General features: G+C 34.9%; 1 protein-coding gene across 14 annotated transcripts in view; it reads right to left on the bottom strand.

Moving 5' to 3' along the window:
* Nucleotides 1-23,583, bottom strand: part of LOC113517083 (protein muscleblind) — a 210,883-nt gene that overhangs the window by 45,393 nt on the left and 141,907 nt on the right. For all 14 annotated transcript variants that reach the window (XR_008253690.1, XR_008253691.1, XM_052901920.1 and 11 more), the window contains one exon: nt 22,108-22,805. Coding sequence is in view for 12 of the 14 variants with exons in the window: in XM_052901920.1 (XP_052757880.1) it covers nt 22,108-22,296 (189 nt within the window). In the remaining 2 variants the exon portion in view is untranslated. The remainder of the gene's footprint in view (nt 1-22,107; nt 22,806-23,583) is intronic.

Genomic DNA, 23,583 nt, shown 5'->3' with positions numbered 1-23,583 from the left:
AAATGAGAAGATTTTATTTCATTGCCTTATTATCTGAGCCCGTAAAGTGTAACATGTATAGGTGCAATTAATATACATAATTATAATGTAGTGGCAATTTTCGTAAACATGGCAATCCAATTTACAAATACCTATTTGCGTTCTACATAACTTTATACACTGTAGGGTTTAAGCTGTATTACAATATTTGCTAGAATGATTCTGATGAAATTGTCAGTTTTTAAGTTGTCTACTCATTAAAGTTCTTACAGTAATTTTTTCGCGATGACATAAAACAGATAGACATGAATTCTAAAATAGATTTGGAATCCAAATTAATTTTAGAATTTTGTTGTATTGCGTTTTTTAATCGAATTGCGTAGGTTTTAGAAAAATACATAATATTACATATCTGTTTTAAAAAAATATGCTTATAATAACGACCTTGTCCTATAAAGAATAAAAAAAGGGGGTAAGTAGAGCAGAAACACCATTCCCACGCCACGGCTGACGTTGTTAAGTCAGTCAATATTATTTGAAATAACCAAAACTATCGCTGACACGCACGCCTCATTTGGACAATGGCGGCAGCCCTATTATTTATTATTATTTTTATTCGAGGAGCTGAATGATCGATCGTGTGGAGGGTTCGCGGAAACGGGACTGCTTTGTTCGGCGCGAGATTAATCACACACCCCTATGATGGAGCTGACTAGAGATATTCATTAGTGGCAACCGATCTCCAAACCCACACACTTCATTCCATTGAAGTTCACAAACGGCTATCTGCTACCTTTTGAAAATTCTCGAGACCAGACGTAGAAACGTAAGACTATTAAAAATTGTAAAAGCAAACGTCAAAGCGGTCATTATAAGTCAGTGCACGTAGGAACTACAATTTATTCGGGCCATTTAAGGAATAAAATAAATTTCATGCAGTTTTACCTTTTTGAATGGGATACGAAGGCGCAGACTCAGGGTGTATTACTAGGCAGTGCCGTATGACGCCATGCTGAGTTGGCGTTCAACCGTTTTCAGATGAGCTTATGTAGATATTGCACAATTTGTTACACTGGAGTAAATTATTAATAAATCGTTTCATTGTCGTCTTAAAATGTTACTATTCTCATAACTTGAAGAATTTTTGCCCCAAAAACTATTCCTGTAATCCATCATATCCAATCATATTATTAAACAAGTAACGTTTCCATATCGTTGGAATTATTAGACTCATATATCGGGCTAGACTGTTTCGATTCATTGGATAAACAAGTCTAGCCTTCAGATATCGCTTACATTTCATTTGGCTTTGGTTTCAAAGTACTGTTTAATGTTTTCAGAGAAATGTCTGAGTCTTGCGACTATGTCTGAAGATAAATAGATCGTTGTATACTAATAATGATTTACCGAACCGATCGGATTATTGGCATTTATATGTGTATCTAAATATAATAAAAAATGGATAAAATAAATATGAATTCAGGAATTGCGGACATACTCTTTTTTAAGGAATTGGTTAAAAATAATTATTCAAATGGACACCTTTTGGCAAAATATTTTTAGATAGGCATGCAATAATTTTGTTTATTTAGTACTAAGTAACGAATGATTTATCTCGTGTATTACACGGTAAATATAGGCATATATAGCGTTATTTAGATACAAGTCATACAAAATACAAATAAAAAAATAGGCATACTAATGCCTATTTTTTTTATATTAGTTTACAGAATAGTTTCACAACCTAATTCTAAATGCATGTAGTTTTCGTAGTTGAGAAAGTATACGCGACACACAGGAGTTGAACATTAAGTAGGATAAAACCGTGGTAAGTTTAAAGTTATGATACTGTCAGATACGGACAGGCGGGCAGAGAGAAATTATAAGAGTTCCGATTTATACTTTTACCATTTGAAATAATTATAGAGAGTACAGTAGGACTCTGTAGGATTTAATATTTAATTCAGTTAATAATTGTGTTAATCCTTTTTGAGTAGCAGACGTCAACGATGGCGACGCAAACGGCGACATGGCTCTGAAGTCACGAGTTGGTAATGCGATAGCGCAAACAAACGTTCGGACACCGCGCCTCGTGATGTCAATTAAGCTAATTAAACACACAGTGGGGGAGACTGGTCGCCAGACCCCCTTTTACCGACATTCGCCCGTTGTTTCCCTCATCAGACGCATCATTTTAACAACAATGCTATTTCTCACAAATGAGGAAAACAATGGTCCGACTACGCAACATATACTAAATAGCCGTGAACCTGCATAAAAATGCATATATTCGTTATTATTATTAAATACGAAACGGTTGTAATTTACCCGAAATTATGGATCACTTACAATCAGCGTGCATACAAATCAAAAGGATCATGTTCTTCAAGCGAGTTTGATATCAGCAAAGTGTAACTTTAGAAGGCAAACGATAACAAAATACGCAAACACAATGAGAAACACTCCGCGTTAGTGGTAAGTAATTACTTGCCGATGAAATTATGGAAATGAGCGGTGAAAAGACAAATAATAGAATGAGTGCTAACAAGAGATAAGACACGGCTTAATTAATAAAGTTGGCGAGCTTGTCTTGGGGTGGGGCGCGTTGCGAAGACGACTGCGAGTCTGAATCCGAATCGGATAATCGCATTCGCCTAATTGAGCGTTAGATTGACGCTATCGGATCTGAGAATAAGTCGACAATCGTCCCGCACTCCGCATGTTGACTTGATCTTACTGTCAATATAAACGAATCATAATATCAAGCTACAAATGTAACTACAGTAAGATAAAGAAGGATAAAAAATAAATGTTTCTCCGAGTTTACAGATAGAAAGTGACACAGAATAAAATCGAAGACTTGGTTGGGTAAGCAAGTAATGGGAGCTGTAGAAAAATAATACAAAGGGTTGCAAGCGTGCGTCATATTTCGGAAAGTTTTAACGAGAGGGCGACCGCTGCCAAAGGGAGTGGGGTGCGTGTCACGCGAGCTTCCATCAATGTGTTTTCAACTGTCACTGTGTGTACGACATTGCATGTTAGCTTGTATAATATTTGGATATTTGTAAAACTCTTTGTATGTAAATAGTGAACCAAATTACAATAGTTTGCGACACCTCGTTGTTTTGGTAACGTCATGTAATTCCTTTTAAGGGATTGTTAACTGAATGGAATGGAAAACTCGTATGTATTTATTTAAAGAAAAAATAAAATAATTAAAATCAATAGAAAATAAATAAAAAAAGAAGAAATGTAGTTATAAAATTTAAATTATATCGTATTAAAATCATAACAAATAATAATGATGTTACCAACGTCCAGACAATAAAGCCGTGTTAATGGTTCAAGTCAAGGTCAGGCGTCGTATAGTTTACACAGGTGTGTTGACGGCTGTCGGCAACCAGCGTTATTATACTCATACACATACTGATTCGATTTCTTGTGTACTGGCTTGTTTATAATTCTGCTCAGCCCGTGTGGAGGAAGACATATATATTTAAATTTGTAACTGAAAACACTGACAAACATACAAAACCCGCTTTTTGCTTTATTTAATTTATTTTCGTTTTTGTGTGTTTTTTATTTAATTTGAGATAATATAATGCATCTATGTATGTATTTTTTGTGTAAATAATCAATTAAATAATTATGTATTAGATACAAAGGGAAAGACAATGATGATGAATTATGTATTTAAACAACATTACAAACTTTAATATATATGTATAAGTAAGATTATCTTTAATATTACTTACAAAAAGCGTTAAAGATAAGAAGCCTAATTAATAAAAAAAAAAAAAGTCTTTTTATGCAACAAGAGGGAGGTCGGCGACAGAGTGACTAAGTACATTATAAAAAGTGTATTTACACTCGACCTCACGCGGCGGGCGGAGAAACTTTCGTTTCGGGCGCTTTATGGGCGGAAAAATTGAGAAAAGTTGGAGCGTAACGGCCGGTGGCGACGCGGAATAGGGGCTCGGGCGACGGCGAGTTTAATATAATATGTAAATCGAACGGTAACATCGCGACCTCACGCTCTCCTTAGTAGATACACGCCGAACTCATATCGCCGCCTGGACGTATTACATGGGGAGTCGTAAATTATCGTGCAAAAGGCAAGGCAGCAAGTTTTACGCTTTACACTGGCGCGCTATGGATGAGGCTGCATAAGCGAAGGAAGAGCGAGCAAGGGTTACGAGCCTATGAATGCAAATGAGCGTCGCTGCGCGGGTGGAGGTCGGTTTATCGGTGGCCATTTACATAAAACCCCAGAAAGCCGACCGGCGAACTCGCTTACCCGCCTATTGCCATGACCATGATCATATGTCGATGATTACTATTTTGAAATAAACTAAAATTATAAAAAACTGAGGAAATACGAGATGTCCAAGGTCGTAATTGAATTGAAAACCTTTGATTACACGAGTAATCCAAAAGATAGAATTGTAAGATTAAATCCATTAATTACCATAGACCAACTCCAACTTGGATTTGGTTTAATATAAGCAAGTATTCCACGTAGAAACTACGTCTCATAGTCTTTCCATTCCTATTAATGTTATAAATCTGAAAGTTTGTAAAGATAGATCAATCGATGGATGAATGAATATTTGTTACTCTTTTACACAAAAATTACTGAACGGATTTGAGAGAAATATGGTACACAGGTAGGTTATATTCTTACACAGTACATAGGATTCATTATGTACAGTCACGTAGGCGAAACCGCGGTTACAATTAAAAATATTAGGGTGGAAATGAACATATTAGGAGTAGATCCTAATATGTTCATTTCAACTTCGTTCCTTGATGTCTTAGGCATTCTAAAAATGTGCGTGATATTAAATCATTTTATTGGTCTTGCTAGTCAGTTCAGTATTGTAGTTGTACCGATGTATCTGCTACACCTACACTAACTTTCTTCTTTTATCGAGTGATTCTGTATTTATTTTTATTAAAGTGAAGACCGCTTGCTCGCGTATCGATATCATTTTGTTAACTCAATGTATTGAATGTAGTACACAAACGTTATAATGATTTTACTATGTTATGAACTTGGCTTTGACATGATCATAAAAAGTCAGTAAGCACGTGCACGTGTCTTACCTAACATCAACGACATCTGTCGAAAAACTGTTGCGTTCTCAATATCAAACAAATTATTGTTTTCGTTTTTAGGAGTACAGATGCAGATAACTTTATGCGCTGTTTATTTCCTTCAAGCTCTATCATTAGTTAGGATCGGCTCGTAAAACCCTCGGGTTTAACCATTATTTTATTATCGAACCCTATCTCTATAATCCTGTACAATGACATCGCTCCACAATCTGTCGCCATTCATTAAGTCGCAGTGACCATTTATAATCTGAATTTGTTCTGTACGTGCTCGGAGGTAACTCTGAGGGATTGAAATATTAGGAACCATTGAATATATATTGCAAAATTTTTAATGTACATGTAATATTATTATTATCGTTAAAATATAATCGTAGTCTATATATTATATTATTAGAAGTACCAATAGAATGTCTTTTGATTTTCTCAGAATAATTTAAAGTAGTTCACGTAGACCCAAAACTTTCTTGCTATGATGTTGTTTATAAGGCATCCAACTTTACAAAAACAACGATACATCAAAAACGAGTTACAAGTTAACTGGTGCTATCCGTTGCGGCCCACGGCAAAATTTCGATTTAAGCTGACACGGGTAAGGGCCGGTCGCGTTGAGTTCTCCTTGTTGACTTTCTAAAGCGGTGTTTTACCGTTCCTCTCAAGTTACCCTCTCTATAATAGTGATCAGCTACCTAAAAAGTAATCCCTTTCCTGAATAACCGTCATATTATAGCACACGATATTTTTACACGTCTTTGTTAGTTGTGTGCTCTAGCTCGTGTGAGCAGCGAATCAAGAGAGCTGTAAGTTTCTTTAACACTCACGTGTCCGTTCAACAAGTAGGGCATTGAAAGAAACGAAGGGAGGAGCGTGAAGAGGACCGACTAAAGGCGGAGCTTTCTGAAAAACCAGTAATATGGCATGAACACTTAAGAGATGTAACGGTCGTTCTCTTGTTGCTACGAGATTATGAATAGATGTTTCTTCGTTACATAACATAGCGAAATAATACCTAAGCCCCTCGACGTCTGTTGCATGTTTATTCTATAGAAATTACAAAGCGATAGAGTTTATACACAACGATTTGTAGAGAAAAGTTGATGTTTAAAATTTACGCAGACAGACGAGCCCCGGGAAGACAATAAAGAACCTAAAGTGTACGGTTTAAAACTTTTCGCAAAGCGAAACACTGATGCGACGCCTCGAAAGTTGCAAGACGAAGCCGGCGGCGGCGATGGCGCGCGGCGGAGTTCTCTCCACGATCCCGCTGTCAAAGTAAGAAATATTACAGCTCGGGAAGGCGCGCACATTCCTCTGCCGGGATCGTGAAAACTACTTAGATATACGTATATTTATTGGGTCACGGGACAATGTTCATATCGTGCTAACTTAAACAGATTTTACTGATAATGTAATTAATAGATGTAAAAATGTAGGCTAATATTACAGATTTAAAAAATAGTAATAAGTTAAAATTACAAAAAAGAATTTTAACTTATTACTTACTATTAACAGAAATATAATAAAAAAAATACAGGACCAGTTAAATGGCAATAGATTAATGTTAGAAAAGATTGTTTAAGCAAAAATATAACAAAAGATTAAAAATTACAACAGACGACAGTAAAAACAATACGACTATTACAATATTACCGTGATAGAACTGCAAATTACCGAATTTCTGATATAGGAAGTAAGTTTTAATTATATGCAAACAGTCATTTGTAAAATAGTCAATCAAATTAATACATCCACCTGTCTCAGCCTTGTTACAGTTACAAAATCGAATTCCGTTGATTATAATACATAGATAACTATTACAAAATTTTGAATCAAATATTTTGGATTACATACGGTTGTTTATATGGCATACACGAAGAGCTAATTACGTTAACCGTATATTTTATATCAACAACAATGTCTGGTGATCGTATCGCGCACCCGCGCGCTTCTCCGGCTGCCCACTAATCCTATTCCAGCAACAAATTAATATGCTCATCGGCTGCCGCGTCACTAGATTATGGTGCGTTCATAGCGCGATTGTATTTTAAGTGTATTATCCAATTTGGTGATATTGTGCGTGCGGTAATCCGTGGTCGTGAAGCACATTCGAACGTTTAGTCGCGGGCAGCGGTAAACGGTACAATGCTGGCATTATCGTACGCTGTGATGGAGTGAACAGACTAACTTAATAGATTTTGTTGGCGCTGCATCCAAAATGGTCAGTCTACTGCGAACCAACCGGATTATCACTCGCATTTGTGTTAAGTGCAGAATTGGAAAAACAATGTGGTTATGTGAGCCCCGCACAATAAATAAAATGTAATGTCTTTAGGTCTTTTAATTGAATCAAAATAAATTATAAGGTGACGACACATTACATAAATTTGAATATAATAAACGTTTTTAAAGTTCTTAAATTTACATATATACACTCCTACTCATCCATCTTTTCTCACATATACATACACTTTAACATAACCTATTCATATGTCATATATACACACGCACACACACACACACACATACACACACACACACGCATACATTTTTATCACAATTTCACTAAACCCATAAATTATTATTTCTCTAAAATTATGGGCTCCATTGTAATTTTTGTTTTTGTATTTGTTACTTCTCTGTTTCATATTGTTTCACTAAGAATGTAAAACAACAACATATGGAAGAGGGCACTAACTCCTGAAACACAGGTTTTTTCATACCTACCTCGGGAGTTAGGGACTTTAAACTATATTGTAACAAAGAGTGAAATAAAGATTATTTATTATTATTAAAAAAAAAAAAAGTTGTAAGTTTTCAATAACAACCTTTATAAAGTTTCTGTATTTTACTGATTATAAGGTATGGCAATTTAGAGAGGTTGCACAATAAGTGTATTGAAATAAAATATCTGATATGACAACGAAGCGCTGGATGCACATAAAAAAACTTTTATAATCTAAGGAATGTTAGAGAATTTACGATAGTGGGACAATACTACTAGTATTGTCCCATTATCGTAAATTCTCTACGCAACGTAACACCATTTTGTACAAAGCCTTTGCATTTGGTACGTAAAGCGCAAATCAGAAACAAGTTTGGCATTAAAATAGCGCAAATAATTAAAATCTGTGCACAAGCCATTAAAAGCGCAGTTTATAATAGGAGAGTGCACGTTGGAGGATCCTTCATGTAGGCAGTTAAAGAGTTGGAGGGGTGCACTTGAGCACGAGTGCGTACTGTAGCGGCGCCATCCGCCACCTCGCGTCTAACGAACCTACCGACAAAAACTGCTCCACTTCAGCACAGTCTACAATGTTCAGCTCAGCGGCAGTACCGGGTTATACGGTAATGAATAAAAAAAACCCTTAAAATAATGGTTAATCTATGCGATCAGAATCATAAAGTACATAAGCAATTAAAAGTTTTTTCAAAGAAATTGCATCATTATATTGACTGATATAAGAAAAAACAATACGATCTTTTGTAGTGATAAAAGACAGGAAAAGTCTATGCCGCAATGAATAAAAACAATCTTTCACGCCTAAAGGGTAATCTATGTTACATTAACATTCATAAAGAACATAAGTAATTAAAAGTTTAAAAAAAAGTCATCACGGAGCCATTTGACACAAGAAAAAAAAATATAGTCTTTTGCAGTAATAATAAAAACGTAAAAACGTCTACTAAACTAGCGTATTAAAGGCAAAACAATCGAAAGAGTGATTCGTTTTATGTTGTTCCGCAAGAACCGTAAAAGACAAATGATCCAAAGCACGCGACGGAAGCCCGGGTCCAGATTTTAATATCGAGATTGCGGGAACGATCGCGAGATCATTAAACTGAATACATCTGAATCGTAGTAAGCGTTTAAATTGGTTACTCCGATTGAGTGAAAATATTTATTTGGAATAACAACTAGTAACTGAAACATAAATATAAAATTTGTAATTTACTAGCAATAAGAATAATTGAAAAGCAAATGTTACCACTGAAAACTATATTTTACAATTCTTTTATTACTGCTTTTTTAGAATTGAATCAGAAGGTTGGAACATTTTTTTATTTAGATGGATAATGAGTGTATTTAAAAAAAAAAAAATGTGTATCTACATAATTTTCTCTTAATTGTCAAATTATATTGAAATAGTGGATAAGTGCAAGTATACACTCAGTTGATTATTTATATAACTGTTGAATTTCTATCTATAAAAATATTTTGGAGAACAGTTATTGACTTCATAAACACAAATAGGATACAATTTTCAGATCAGTTATTTACAGGATATTTAAAAAGTTCTTCTTATCCACATCTTAAAATAAAAATTAAAAGAAGTAGGTATATTCATACACTTAACAAACTTTTATCTTAAAAAAAGGTTACTGCTGCTGTATTGAGACATGAATAAAATTATCTAATTTCCGTAACTGCTTCTAATTTATTCTTAGAAATTTTTTTCTGTAGGAAAATTTTAAGGATACATTTTTTATAACTATAATGAAACCTTATACCTTTTCTAAATATAAACAAACTACTTCTTTGCCTTTTACACCTTTACATTAAATTATAACTGAAACAAATATTTTTGACTGGTAAATAGATGGAAAACTGCGTATCGATTAATAAACAGACGAACAAGAAATTGTTTCTAAATGCGATATTTTTTTTTTAAATAATAGAAAATATATATAATTTTCTTTTATATATTTTAGAAACACTATTTAACACTAAACACATTTTTCCCTATGAAATAATAAACTTAATTGTGTTGCTCTGAAAACAGAAACTACATTTTACGCTATTTATTCCAAGAATTAAAAGCAATTTAAAATATTAATTACAACAGTAAATCTAGATACTTCCTCGTGAATGACAAGTTATTTTGACAATTTGATTCAACTCTTAATGCGCACCAAATTCAAATTAATAAATGTCAAACGATTTTACATATATTATCAAAATGTAAGAACCTATATATTATTTGATATTAAAACAAGGTTTATGTGCGCTGCAGTCGTTTGTGTATTTTAAAGCCTCTTTCGATGAACAGTGTTTGTTTTTATCGCGATTGTTTGTCTGAATATTTTATTTAGAATCAACGTTTCGTACTTCTTTTAATAAACAAAAGTCATCAAGCATCACTGTCATGAAACAAAATTAAATTATATAGAGACAATATTTGTTCGTATATAAATTTTAATAATTGTATAATAAATGGCTTCTCCTTTGTTAGTCCAAATATAATAATAATAGTATTTGTTTTTTTTTTTATATAAACTAAGTAATAAAAGTTAATTAGCTTGCATTGATTCCAATTACAAATTAGCCTAGTTAATAATAAATAAAGCGATTGGAATAATATTGATAAAGTCAATTAACTAATGTCAAATATCATTTAAAGCCACATGTCTGAGTGATAAACATTCAAATTCAAGCAAAATCATAAATTTGGTACCATATTATTTATAATTATAGTAACGTGAGAAGTTTTATACTTTCAAATAGAAATTGTTTGACTGGGAAAGGGTTTTATAGAAGATAGTAGCAAATCAAATAACACTAGCTTGGTAGCTTTGTGAAATGAAAATTATGAACTAGTGAAGTAAAGATTGTGTTGGTGTAGGGAGATCTTCGCGTTTTAAAGGGTTACTGCAACGAATTTCCCTCACAATGACACCGCACCGTGTACGTTTCATCCAATTACCCTTAATGTTGTAGATATCTATCGATTACGGTAATTGCATATGAGTCGGCGGGTTGTTTAAGTTGTTGAAATAATTATGTTTATTTAAAAAAAAAAAAAAAAAACTATTATTTATTATATATTCCATGAGTATTTTTTAATAATTAACACAAACGATACTTACATCTTTTAATATAATAAACTTTTTATTTCATTTGTTTTATAAAATAGTGGCATATATATTTATCAGTGAAAACATTTCTTTTTTACTGTGCATTTTACGTGCCGGTATAGATTTGTCAGTGTAATGGGTTACACTGTGTTGTAATCGGTGATACATCACGCCAGCCTTCACAAGATATATGGGTATTGTCAACTATCAGTTGTAGCAGCATGCAACACATTGCCTAGCAATATGACCACTACTGCTTTTTGCTGCGTGAGTGATATAAGCTACGACGTATCTTTAATTGCATTGACGTACGTTAAATGGCTCGATTTCTTGACTCTTTATATTTATTCATTTATTAAGAAAATGAACAATTAAAAATATTTTTTAAGAAAAAAAAAACATACTTTGTAGATAACTATAAATACTACGTAAAATGGGAAGAAGTAAAACGATTATGATAACTTCAAGAATGATTAGATAATAGTGGAAAGATTCATGTATGTGCTATATAAAGTAAATGAAAAAAAAAAAAAGATAAAAGTTATCCAGCGACATATCAGATACGTGTTTTGAATGCTTGTGTGAGGTGAAAAGGCTGCGTCTACCTTCAAGTGGGCAAAGAGGACGCAGGAGCGCAACGAAACCGGTTATGCCTGTTTATTTTGCACACATTCCTGCCGGTCGGCCGGGAGCGAGAGAGAGGAACTCTGGACCGATCAGGAATTTGATTTGTCCAAGCCACGAATGGCCTTGGATGTCTGACAACACTTTAGAACATCTAAGCTAAAATATTGTGAAAACGTGCACTATTGTAAGAGAATACTGTCAACACACTATCGTCATGCGTAAACGCTAAATCATTATTAAGGTTACGTTCATTAATTCACTAGCTAGCCTGAATACTTGTACTTAATATTTCGCAAAATTGCATTCTTTTTTATATAATGACTTCATAGTTTAACAATTTTAGTACGTTTCGGGAACTATAATATTAATTTGTAAAATCAGGACTATAATATGTATCTTTTTTCACCATTCGTTAGTTCAGATAAAAAAATTAAGTACGAAGAGAAAAAAGAGTAAGTTTATAGTAGCATCGCAGTGGTCACGAAAAGAATGATTATAGTTATTGTATACGAGCATTCACGTCCATTAGTTAGATATGCGTCTACAAAGCCCGTCGGGCTTCAGTACACAACTCAGTTGGGAATGTGGTGGTATAAGTGTCATATTCGGCGGCTTACGAGCCTTGTTTATTTGTGTATAATTTGGAAACCTCCCGGGGAGAGCATCTCTTTGCCGCGAATCATACGGGTTTCGTGTCACGTCTGCGATGAGAATTCACTTTAATTGGCAAATAATACGTAGGCCAATTAAGGATGCTAAGTCGGGTGGAGCGCGCGTGACATGACTAGCGAATGTATTCAATTATGCAAACCGAGAAGCGAAAGAACAATGTAAGCTCTGTCTTTTCTTTTATTGACCCATAGACTGCTAAGTGCAATTTGTGTGGCGCGTGTTAAACTTTATTTGATGAAACGTTTTACTCTTCTTTCGTATAGAGATGCCTTTCACTTATTTCATATAGAAGATTTACAGCGCCTACGTGCTAGTAACTTTCTCTTAGACGATGAAAGGCAAAATAGATGGTAAAATGCTTCAGTATCAATTATTATATTGAGTGCATTTTAGAATAGTGCATAACGCGGTAGTAATGTAGTTGTATCGCTAGCTAGATATACAGAGAGCGAAGCAGCTGAGAGTTGCGACGTTTGCCCCGGGGACATCGCAATTGTCATGTAAAGGCGTCGTTGGGGCTAAAACGTGGCATATCGAGCCCGGCTCCGCCTCGGGCTGAAAATGCACTTTTGCGAAAGCGATTGCCTGTCGATCTGAGTTATTCAGCGAGACGACCGAGCGGCGACCTAAGTATGGATAACGATCTGTTCTGAGAGTGTTATGTTGAAAGAAAGAGAGAGTAGATGGTAGTCGATATGATCTGGGTAAAAGCTAAAGTAAATGAAAGCGGCATTTCAGATCTCCTATTGTTCTGGTAGACCACTATTGTCATACATACCTCATGATAGTTGTTTAGTAGGTTTTGGTGGCGCATTGCTATATATCTATAGAAAAAATAAATAATATTTGTTTTTTTTTTTTTCGGGAAATACCCATTAACTTTATAAGTTTTTTTTTTATTTATTTAATGAAGAGCAATAAAAATATCACAGGATTAATTCACTTCATTATGAATTCTTTTTTTTATTAATACATATAAAGTAATGAAAAGTAGCAAAGAATTTTGATTTTATTGTATACGATAGCTACAAGTAACGTTATGGACTCAACAAAAACAACTCTAACTGTAGTAGTTATATCGCTCTTTATTTTTAGACATGGCGCATATCTGTGGATGTTTAAATTTTCTTAGCAGTTACAGCGAGAAATATTGCTGTATAAAGTCGACCAATTATTACTTATAAGAATATACTTTCGCGCAGAGCTCGCCTATTGACATCGTACTGTAACAAAGTTGTCGATGATGTAATTGTCGCATCGCGGCTCTGTAGCTGTCGATTTCGGCGTATGGTGTTATGCAGGGTGCCAAGGTCGAGGCAGATACACACCGAATGCAAATGAGCACAGATAAGTCGCGCTCATTACGTTCGATACCCGACGTCGAAACCTCGCTAGCACCATTACGGACCCCGTTGAATAAGCTGCCTCCATATTATTACACGGTTATGTCGAGAAAGAAGGTTAATGCCGTCAAATTACACGCATTGTTTTAGCTGGCCATTGCTATGGAAATAAAGATGTAAGTGTACAGTGTTTAGAAACAGGAACAGCAGTATTTGTCATTGAGTATAATAAAAAAATAATGTACTTTACTAACTTTAAAACTAGGCATACAATGTGTTACTTTTATATATAACGGTAACCGCAATAATGATATTGTAAATGTTAGTCTCATATGGGAGGTAATGAGGCACGTAAAGAATACTAATAGATTTTGCTTCGTAATTGGGACAAAATTAATATTAACTAGTAATCTCAGTATTCTTACGTTAAAATAAATAAAACGCAACAAAAATTGACGGAATGGTTGATAGAATACATTGGATTTAAAAACACGAAATGGTGTCAATAAATAGTTTTTGCTTCGTACCAATTTTGTACGAAAAACGGTTACAGTTGTGACAAAATTACATGAGATTAATAAAGTTATTATATAAGTTAATTTAAGGTATGTCTTACCGACTATAAAAATAATTATTTAAGTAAGTTCAGAAATTACGAAGATATCGCATAATAAAAAATACAAGCAAATTAAGAACCTCCTCCTTGAGTCTCTTTAAAAAGAAAAACATGGCAATGGTGGTAGTCAAAGAAGTTTCTTAACAATTGACTGGACCTAAGCGCGTTGAGTAACTTTGCAGCTATTTACGTGATTTTCCACGTTGCTGCTGGAGACGTGTCTCTCGGGCCTCACCGTTTAATTAAAGGGCGGCGGGTTGAGGGTCGGGGGACGGGGATCTAGGAGCAAGGCATAATGGCGGCGCAATATCGGATGGAAATGCGCGGCATGTAGGAATGCGCCGCACGCCCGCCCCTCCTCATTCGCGAACGATTCGTGGTATTTTTTATTGACGACTCTAGAAATGCTATGGCGATAGTCCATTGAGTACCCATATTACCAATCATAAAATAATAATTTACACTTTCAAATGATCAATCATGCGATTAAGTACTTAACTACTTTAATTATTTTTTATTGAATATGATAGCGGTTATAAGTTTCGACTGAAAGTGGAATGAAAGTTTATAAAGTTGAGAGCGCTATCTAAAAATATACTTTGCCTAATGGACAAGGCACGACAGTATTTTTCATCCACGCTCTGCGCCGGTGGAAAGATTAAATTTAGAGACTGACGTTTTTAGGAAGCACGAATTCAGTGGTGAATGCTCGGGTGTTCCATACGAAATTCATTTTATAGTACTGGTAATGTGAATACTGATCGCAAATATGACTGCAAAGCGAGACAAGTATTTTAAGTCTTGAGACATATCTGAATGCTGGATGTGATGGTTGATAGCATTTAAGTAATTAAGCCATTATGCATAAGAAGTCTGTATAATGTTGAAATATTCGTCTGGGGTGTGCAGCGTGCGCACAAACGTAGTGCAATTTGAACGGCGAATGGCGAAATCCGAGAGCGAACGGAACGTGACACCCCACTTATCACACGATGTGAAAGTCGGACATCTTATTAAATTCTGTAATTTATAACTACGTAACAATTCTAGATCCCAAGTCGCTGTATGATATTAATAAAACAGTTAAAAATATGGATCTTCGTTTCGCATGGTTAGTATCTGTTGACACCGTGGTTCTTTTTACAATATTACACCATGATATTACAAAAATATCTCGAGTTTCATAAGGCATTGTCATTAATTTTGAAAGAGGTACTGCACTGACTCAGTTTATAATTAATTATTAAAATAACATGTTTTTGTTTGCAATAAATAAATAAAACAGAAAAAAACGCACGATTCCAATAGGGAAAATTAAAACGGTGAACGACAATTTATGCAGCAATTAGTTGATTCAAGCTGCCGTTCAATCTGGGTCAGATTAAGTAATTTTTTAAAAACTAATGCAAACGATAGCTATCGTAAAGTGCTGCACAAAGTTAATGAACGCCGAATAAACAAACATATTAGTCGGATCAAATATGTTGAATAATTTACTATTCGTATTATGTACTAGCCGTTTCCTGCGGCGTTGCACGCTTCTATGTAGTACCCGTGCATAATTCCTATTGGAACTTTTCATAAACCAGGTCTTATATTGTATTATATATTTAAATAATAATTACGTACCTAATACCTTTATTAAATTTCAGCCAATTCAATTGATCGGGTTTTTATAGCATTTTACATGTGATTTTTTATATTGATATAAGTTTTTTATTTATGAACCGATTGAAATAAAACAAACACTAAAAGTTAAGAGACGGAACGCATTAGTAAAAACCGTGTTCAAATCGGTTAAGCCATTTCTGAGATTAGCTTGCAAAAATGTACAGATAAACAGATAAAAATTCTAAAAATCATTGTTTTGAGTTTTATTGCGTTCCAATCGTTCCACGACCAATTACGAAATCGATGCTATGTAATGCATCAACCTTAAGATATTTACTGTATTTATCATTATTAAGGAAAATGAATATACAAAACTTTCTAATAATAAATTTACTTGTTGGCAACAAATCACGTACTAGTGTTGCTTTAAGTGTAGATACTTGCAGTTATGAGTCTTAATGGTATCTACTTATTTAATTACAACTTTGGCTTCAGTTTTTAAACGACTTTAAGAAGAAAGTATTCCTTGTTGTATGTTACGCAATATCTTCACCAACAATGAGCCTGTTTTAATAATTATTTTTTAAGTCGATATTTTATTACTGTGTTTGCCTTATGGTACATAATTTTGTCAGAATTTCATTATTATTTCTTAAAAAAAAAAAAGATTTAACAGAAATATTTTTTTTTTATGCAACTTAGAATAGTAAACAAGCTGACGGGCTATTTGGATAGACAGTAGTAACTGTCGCTTATAGACATGAACAGAACCAGTATCATGGGCATAACAGAGTACTTGCAAGTTGCCCATGATATCCCTCATGCGTTGTCATTCCTGAGGATTAAGGTGTTATGCCTTTGTACCCTGTAATTATATAGCTATATCCCACCCTTTAAACCAAAACATAGACATGCAAATGCAACTGAACTACTATTTTGCGATATTGCGTAAATATATTATTTATTTGGAATAAATAAAATATGATTTTTTGTGAAGAAAATCCAGTATATTTTTATTCCAATCGAACAAAACAGAAATACAACAGAAAAGTTTTGCAATATCGAGTGCGTCGGGTGAATTGCTGGAAGCAATTTATACTTTCCAAGAAGTAAAGATGGCGGCGTGCCACTTTGCTGGCTAATTTTGGATTTTACACTCGTTACGTAACATTATGTCTATAGGTAGAACCTATTTGACTGTGAACTCTAACATCTATATAAACAAATGTAATATAATAGGAAGAGAATTAGCAATGCTATTTAGAGAATAGTCTTGGAAAACTAATATTGATGTAAATAAGGTAGGAGAACTGAGAACTACGCAATGCGACGAAAGTGATGCGTGGGCGGACGAGTAGGGTCTGCGCAACTGATCCGACGCCGGTGCATTCATCATGACCTACGAGAATCGATGTCCGCAAACTGAGGTTCATCCACCCACTTACACTTTCACTAATGTTTATAATAAATATACGAGTACTTTGTGTGAGCCGTTTATAAGCAGTTAACATTTCAAATTTTCCTTTTATGCGAAAGACTACGCATTTTGATGATGATGCTACATGTTACGAAGACGAACATCTACATTACTGTCGAGTAAAGTAATGCACGAAAATATATGTTGCTGATGTTCCAAACGTAAGCCGATTCAAACATAAAAGTTTATCTTGTTTGCCGAAAATCGGAATAAGGAAAAGGGAAGCTATTAGATAGACCAAATTATGTTTGAAGGTTGAAAATTTAAGAATCAAAAGCTAATCGAGGTTTTTCTTTGTGTTGATAGTTAAAGGAAATCGTTACTAAATCACTCATACTGAGCATTGTAGCTATACGTTTGTTCTAATAAGTAACAATGAATCATCTCATTATTTTTGTGTTCAACCTTGATAAAAAGAAAAAAAAATGATTCAATGACTGCACAAACTAGATAACATGTTTTGGTTTATGGTTTCCAATATGGGTCGAGTCTATTTCTGGAGAAGCGCAGGTGTAATATGTAACGTGAATCCAATTTTATTTCTGATACGACAGGTGAATATCCAACAAGAATGTATAGATTATGTAAAACAATAACTAAACGTGACACCCTACTCATTTCTAATTGCTGTGCTCGACAGGATCTGTATTGTCATTTATTAGTTTATAAGAACTTATATAACATTCTAATAAATATTTAAATTAAATTAAGTAATTAATTTCTGTAATTTTACTAATAAAACAAATTATAAATAGACGATGTCTGTACATGGGAGATAGTTAAGAAACAAAGAAAAAATAATATGAGGAGGCCTTAAGGCCTTAGGACTAATAAAGGCCAAAACAAAACAAAAAATTGTATATGGTTTTGATGACACTTTCTAAAAATGGTCTACTTCATTGATCCTCCCACTGTCGAAATCATTTGTACGAAGTAGTGGGTAAAAACTAGTTAAGAACAATAGTTGTTTGGTAGTGATTAAAAAGTTTCCCAAAATACAATATGTTGTACATTCGACATGACATTTTCTAAAAGACCTTGAATTTTAGAAGAGGTTAACAACGATATCTTATTTGCTTAAACCTGAAATCTATTGCATAACATGAATAATTCGACATCAGGTTTGTGGATTTTATGATTCAAAAGGATTTTGTGATAGAATTTTGTCTCCTTATGTACAGAAATATTTAAAAATGACAATTGCCGTCTTTTCTGTTTTCTAAATATGATGTTAAACCTCGTGGAACAACTGTTTTCTACGATATACTCGTATTAACTAATTTTTTTTGGGGAAATACAGTAATAATAAATAAAATAATAATTATGATGAGGTTTATAGAGTAAATTAGCAATCTAGTTTTCCTAATGATAAATAAATACTCATTGGTAATCATGGTAAAATAAAACTGAATTATAAATGAGGTTTGTTAAAAGAAACAAATTGAGTAACGAGCACACAATTGATTCATGGCCATTTTAATGTCATGTGCAAGAGATAGGCTAAAGGTGACGCAGATACGGTGAATCCGGTTCGACAGTGTGGCTAATCGTTCGCCGGTTGGCGTAACACGTATGGTAGGTGAAGTAAGTGAATAAGGCAATAAGCTCTGTTTAATCAACACAACACGAAGCCTAATCAAATATGACCCCCTCGTCATATCGCGTAATTGAAGGCTTAATTACGGGAGACGTTTCGCGTAAACGCGGGCGTGGGGATGTTGCGGGATGCGGGACGCTGAATTGCAGGACGAGTCGCGGGTTTGTTTGATTAGACCTCGATTACGTCGATGACAACTTTAGTATAGACCCAACAATACTAAATACAGTGAGAATAGCGACATTAATAGTGTTCTTGATTGTGTGTGGTAGGGTTGTTAGTTGCTCTCTATAAATTAACGTGCAGTTGAATGGTTGGAGGACTATAAAAAATACGCTTTGCCAACTGAACAATGTTCTGAAAACAAAACCAATGTGACAAGTTTTATTTCTTCTGTTTCATTTAGGAGTTTTCGTATGATGCGAACAGGGATGGATAGAAAAATGGTTACCATTGTTGGTACTATGAATATAATTGTGAAGCGGCAAAGTAACTTTTATTTATTTAACATAATGCATTAAGTATAATGATATAAAATAGACTTACATTTTTAAATTTTATATAAACTTAAGTCAATATTATAAGTTATAAAGAGAAATCGACAAATAACGATATGATTCCGTTATCCACTATTGCAAATTGATTTCGAATGAACTCTAAAATACGTACTTACAAAAAAGAAAGATTAGTGCTGCAGAGGCAGGTGACTCGAAATTAGTTTTTTTGGCGTTGAAATGTAAGCAAATATATCTTATGTTCACGAATAGGTATTAGATATATAATATAGATTGGTTAAGCTGAAATTATGATAAAGTAGTGAAGACACAATACAGTAAATTTATCTATGAAATTCTGTTTTAAAACGAAAGAGTAAAGTTATACGCTTTAAACGATTAGCAGGATGAACTGGCACGTCTCCGCGTCTCCTCAAAGCGAGCTTTACCCATACAAAATCTTTGTTTACTGTTTCATCCTCTCGGTTAAATATCTGGACGCTCCATTGCCGGTCAAACAGTATGAACACGTTCAGTGGCGTTGCGGTATCGTACAGATTAGGGATTATCTTATTGGAGAATTATATATTTTCTTCACTTTTCATAATTATTCTATTAAGTGTTTAATGGAAGTCAAATTCAAAGTTTGCTTTCAAAGGAATACTTTCGTAGATTTTAGTAGATCGAATGTTATGAAATGAGTGAATACAATTCAACTTTCCTTGAAGTTTCGATGGAAATATTTTATAAACGTTGCGAATATGAAAAATGGTTTCAGCGATCGAGTAGATGCAGTTTTTATTTTAGAATAAAAATTTAACAAATATAATTTTTCTTCACTAACATAAGCATCGATATACTTCCTATGAAATTCCACTAAATAATAGGGGGATAGGGGAGACATGAGTATATGAGATAAGCCTTCGTTGGCGTTGTGGCAGACGTGTGGGTGGTGCGATGGTAGTTCGCCACCGCGGCATTGTCTAGAATGTGCCAGCGCGATGGACTGATACCAGAATGCACAAAGCCCACACAATGTATGTATACTCCCCACCTATTGTTTAGCATTACGGACTATACGATGCTTGCCTCTAACCAAATTTCTACTTGTCTTTACAATCCCATGGTGTAATTGCTCATTCATCACTATTTTATAATGAAAGACACAATTTTCAAAATTTTAGATATGTATGACAGATATTTTGATACATCATATACAATTAAGAAAATGGAAATTTGCCAATATGAAAAAAGCAATAGCAGTGACTTATTGCCACCGAACGGTGAGAAGACGTAAAAATAAACGAGGTTGGTACTAAATAGGTTCCAAGACACCGTGGGGCAGGCATGTGTCACCCACCGCCCACGATGCACGCCAAAACGAAGTAGATGCCGTCACTAGAGACAACGTTAGATTCAGCGCATCGGTATATTGAATAGCGAACGAGATGGTAGACGAAGAAATGTTGTCGAGCGAGCAAGCTCCCGCCCCAGTCCCGATCTGAGTGCGTTTTATCTCTTGATCGCGTTATTCAGCCGAGCATCAAAGGAAAATAGGAAGGGAAATATTAAGAAATGAGAAAGTGCCTTTTATTTATCTCAATTTCTTTGTTTAGGGAATGTATTTGTCATATTGTGGATCTCTAAAAAGGAATTTTAAGACAGTTGGTGAAAACAGTTTTACATTTTAGTTGCATTATTCGTTCTAAGAAAAATGTAGAATTATTTCTTTCCGTAGTGATGTAATATCAAACCAAAACATTAGCTGATGTTTTCTGTTATCATGGCGTGTTTTCGTAATAATTTTTAGTTTTTATCGCGTTGCCATTTTCGTCCGTAATACCCGCACGTTATCAATTCTTTCCGAGTTGATAACACCATATCACGTAATATGCATGCAAGTGACCGATATAATTTACTGATATATTTAATGTTACTATTTCACAAGTAATAATTTATTAATGAATCTATTAATTTGAATAGTTTATACTTAATTGAAATGTAAAATCGTAGCAGAAAGTCATCGTCCTAGTCATTATGTTAATATGCTGACAATTCTCATACAATAGCAGACGGCGGCGGCGTCAGTGGCGGCGGCGCGCGGATGACGTCACCAATTCCAACCTAACCTTGAGATTGAGGTCGGCGAGTGGAATGGCGGCGGCGAAATGTCGCCTCGAGGGTTGCTTCGTATTCACACGGAAAATCGAATCAGTATTTAGTATATTTAAAAAAATCTTTGTTTGATATTATTTCAACAGAAAATTTACAAATTCGATGTGAAAGACTTTGTACAAAAGTCGTTTGCTTAGGTACCTCTGTCCTATTCGTGTTTCAACCGTAAAGCAGTTGTGTTTGCATAGGTGTGTTTCGGTTAGAAGGGTGGGATATGGCGTGAATTTACAGGGAACAGAGGAATAACATCCGAGTCCTCAGGAATGGTAACACATAGGGAGTATCATGGGCAAAACAGTATACTCTGTTATGGCGACGGTTACCACTTTCCATCAGGTGGGCTGTCAGCTTGTTTGCCATTCTAAGTTGCAATAAAAAAAATACGTTTGGATTAATGATTAATACTAATAAAATGCGCCATGAATAATGATGTTGGAAATAGATTTAAACAATAAAGATATATTCTGTAAATGTGAAAGTGATCAAGGAAAGTATAACAAGGAGATCTATTAACATACTGAAATAACACAATAAGTATTAGAACTTACCTTAATACTGTCGTAGCAGGCAGTGACTCTTCCATTTTGCACTTCAACAGTTGCTGGGGGATGCGCGAACTTGCACTCGGTGTCAGGCCGCGAACACTTATTCCGTTGGAATTCGCGACACACTTCAAGTTGCAGCCAGCGTGAGTCTTTGCCATTAAGGAGGCTATTCATGTTCACCATGGTGGCCATTGTTGCCACAGAAGTCAGGGTTGATAGTGCGCGCAGTTACGCTATGCGAGTGCGGCGCATAGGCCGCGTGGGGCGAGCGCGACCGCGCGCTCTTAGCATGCACTTCTTACACTGCCTGGCAATATGCTGCTGCTGTTGCTGCCACTATCGGCACTCGCGCACCCTTCACTACCACACACTAGCAGGTATACACTCGCACGTACGCGACACCGCAGCGAGACACGCGCGGAGACGACGCCGATTAAGTACTTACTAAAGATTAATCTTACAATTAAGTTAGAATTAAAGACACCGACGTTGCAAGCTTATTTAGGCAAGTATTAAAATATTATTATCACACGCGTTCTTATCGATGTTGACGATTGAGTTTAGTAGAGGGCGAGCGGTGCTTGGTGCGCGAGCATGGCGGCGGCCGGTGCGGTTCTGGGCGGGCGACGGTGGGGCGCGAAAAAAGCGAGATTAGCGGCTCGGCGGTCAGCGAGCAAGCCGGTGCGGTGCGGGGCTCAATTCTGCGAACAACAAAACACACTGGTTACTCTCCGGGCGTTTCGCCCCGGAGCCAAGCACAAGCGGCTACCGGGTTAGCAAGCACACGCGGCGGCCGTTCATAGGCCCGCGACAGGTGACGCCGTTGGGAATTTTAGCTCGCAATTAAGAATCTCAACGGTTTCACTACAGGCAGCAGATTGAAAGTAAACATTATTGGATAGAAATTAAATATTATAGTCATGAATTTCATAATAACAACAATCAGTTATTGGCCAGCGATAGGGGAAATGTAAGATGAGCTATGAAGATTTTTTTAATATAGATAAATTGTCGTTTGTACTTAGATATTCCTCACTATTTTGCAGAAAAAAAATTATGAAATTAAACTAAACGTAATTATTTGAAATAAAATAATAATAGTATAATATGTGCATAACAGATGTAGACGACGCAAGTACATAATATAATATTAAAACTAGGTGTGTTGCTATTGAACTATTCGACGTAATGTAATAAAAGTTATTTATTGAGATTTGGAGCAAACCTCCTCCCACGATAAAAGTTTTCGAAAATGCCATTTGTAATGCTGTTTTTGTCATCCCCCTAAACTTTTTTCTTTGATGTAGGAACTTCGATTCAACATTTAGTCGGAGTCTATTAGGCTCTATCGAGTCTGATTTAAGTCCAATAATGACGTACCAAGTACATATAGTTGCAACATTATATCTGTAAATATTTGGATGAAAAAGATTTGAATATTTAATAAAATTTCAAATTATTAAAAAAAGTATTTGCTTT

This window comes from Galleria mellonella, unplaced genomic scaffold (genome assembly GCF_026898425.1).
Source record: "Galleria mellonella isolate WM207_F2 unplaced genomic scaffold, CSIRO_AGI_GalMel_v1 utg83, whole genome shotgun sequence".
Taxonomy (NCBI): domain Eukaryota; kingdom Metazoa; phylum Arthropoda; class Insecta; order Lepidoptera; family Pyralidae; genus Galleria; species Galleria mellonella.
This window is presented reverse-complemented; position numbering and strand designations above follow the sequence as displayed.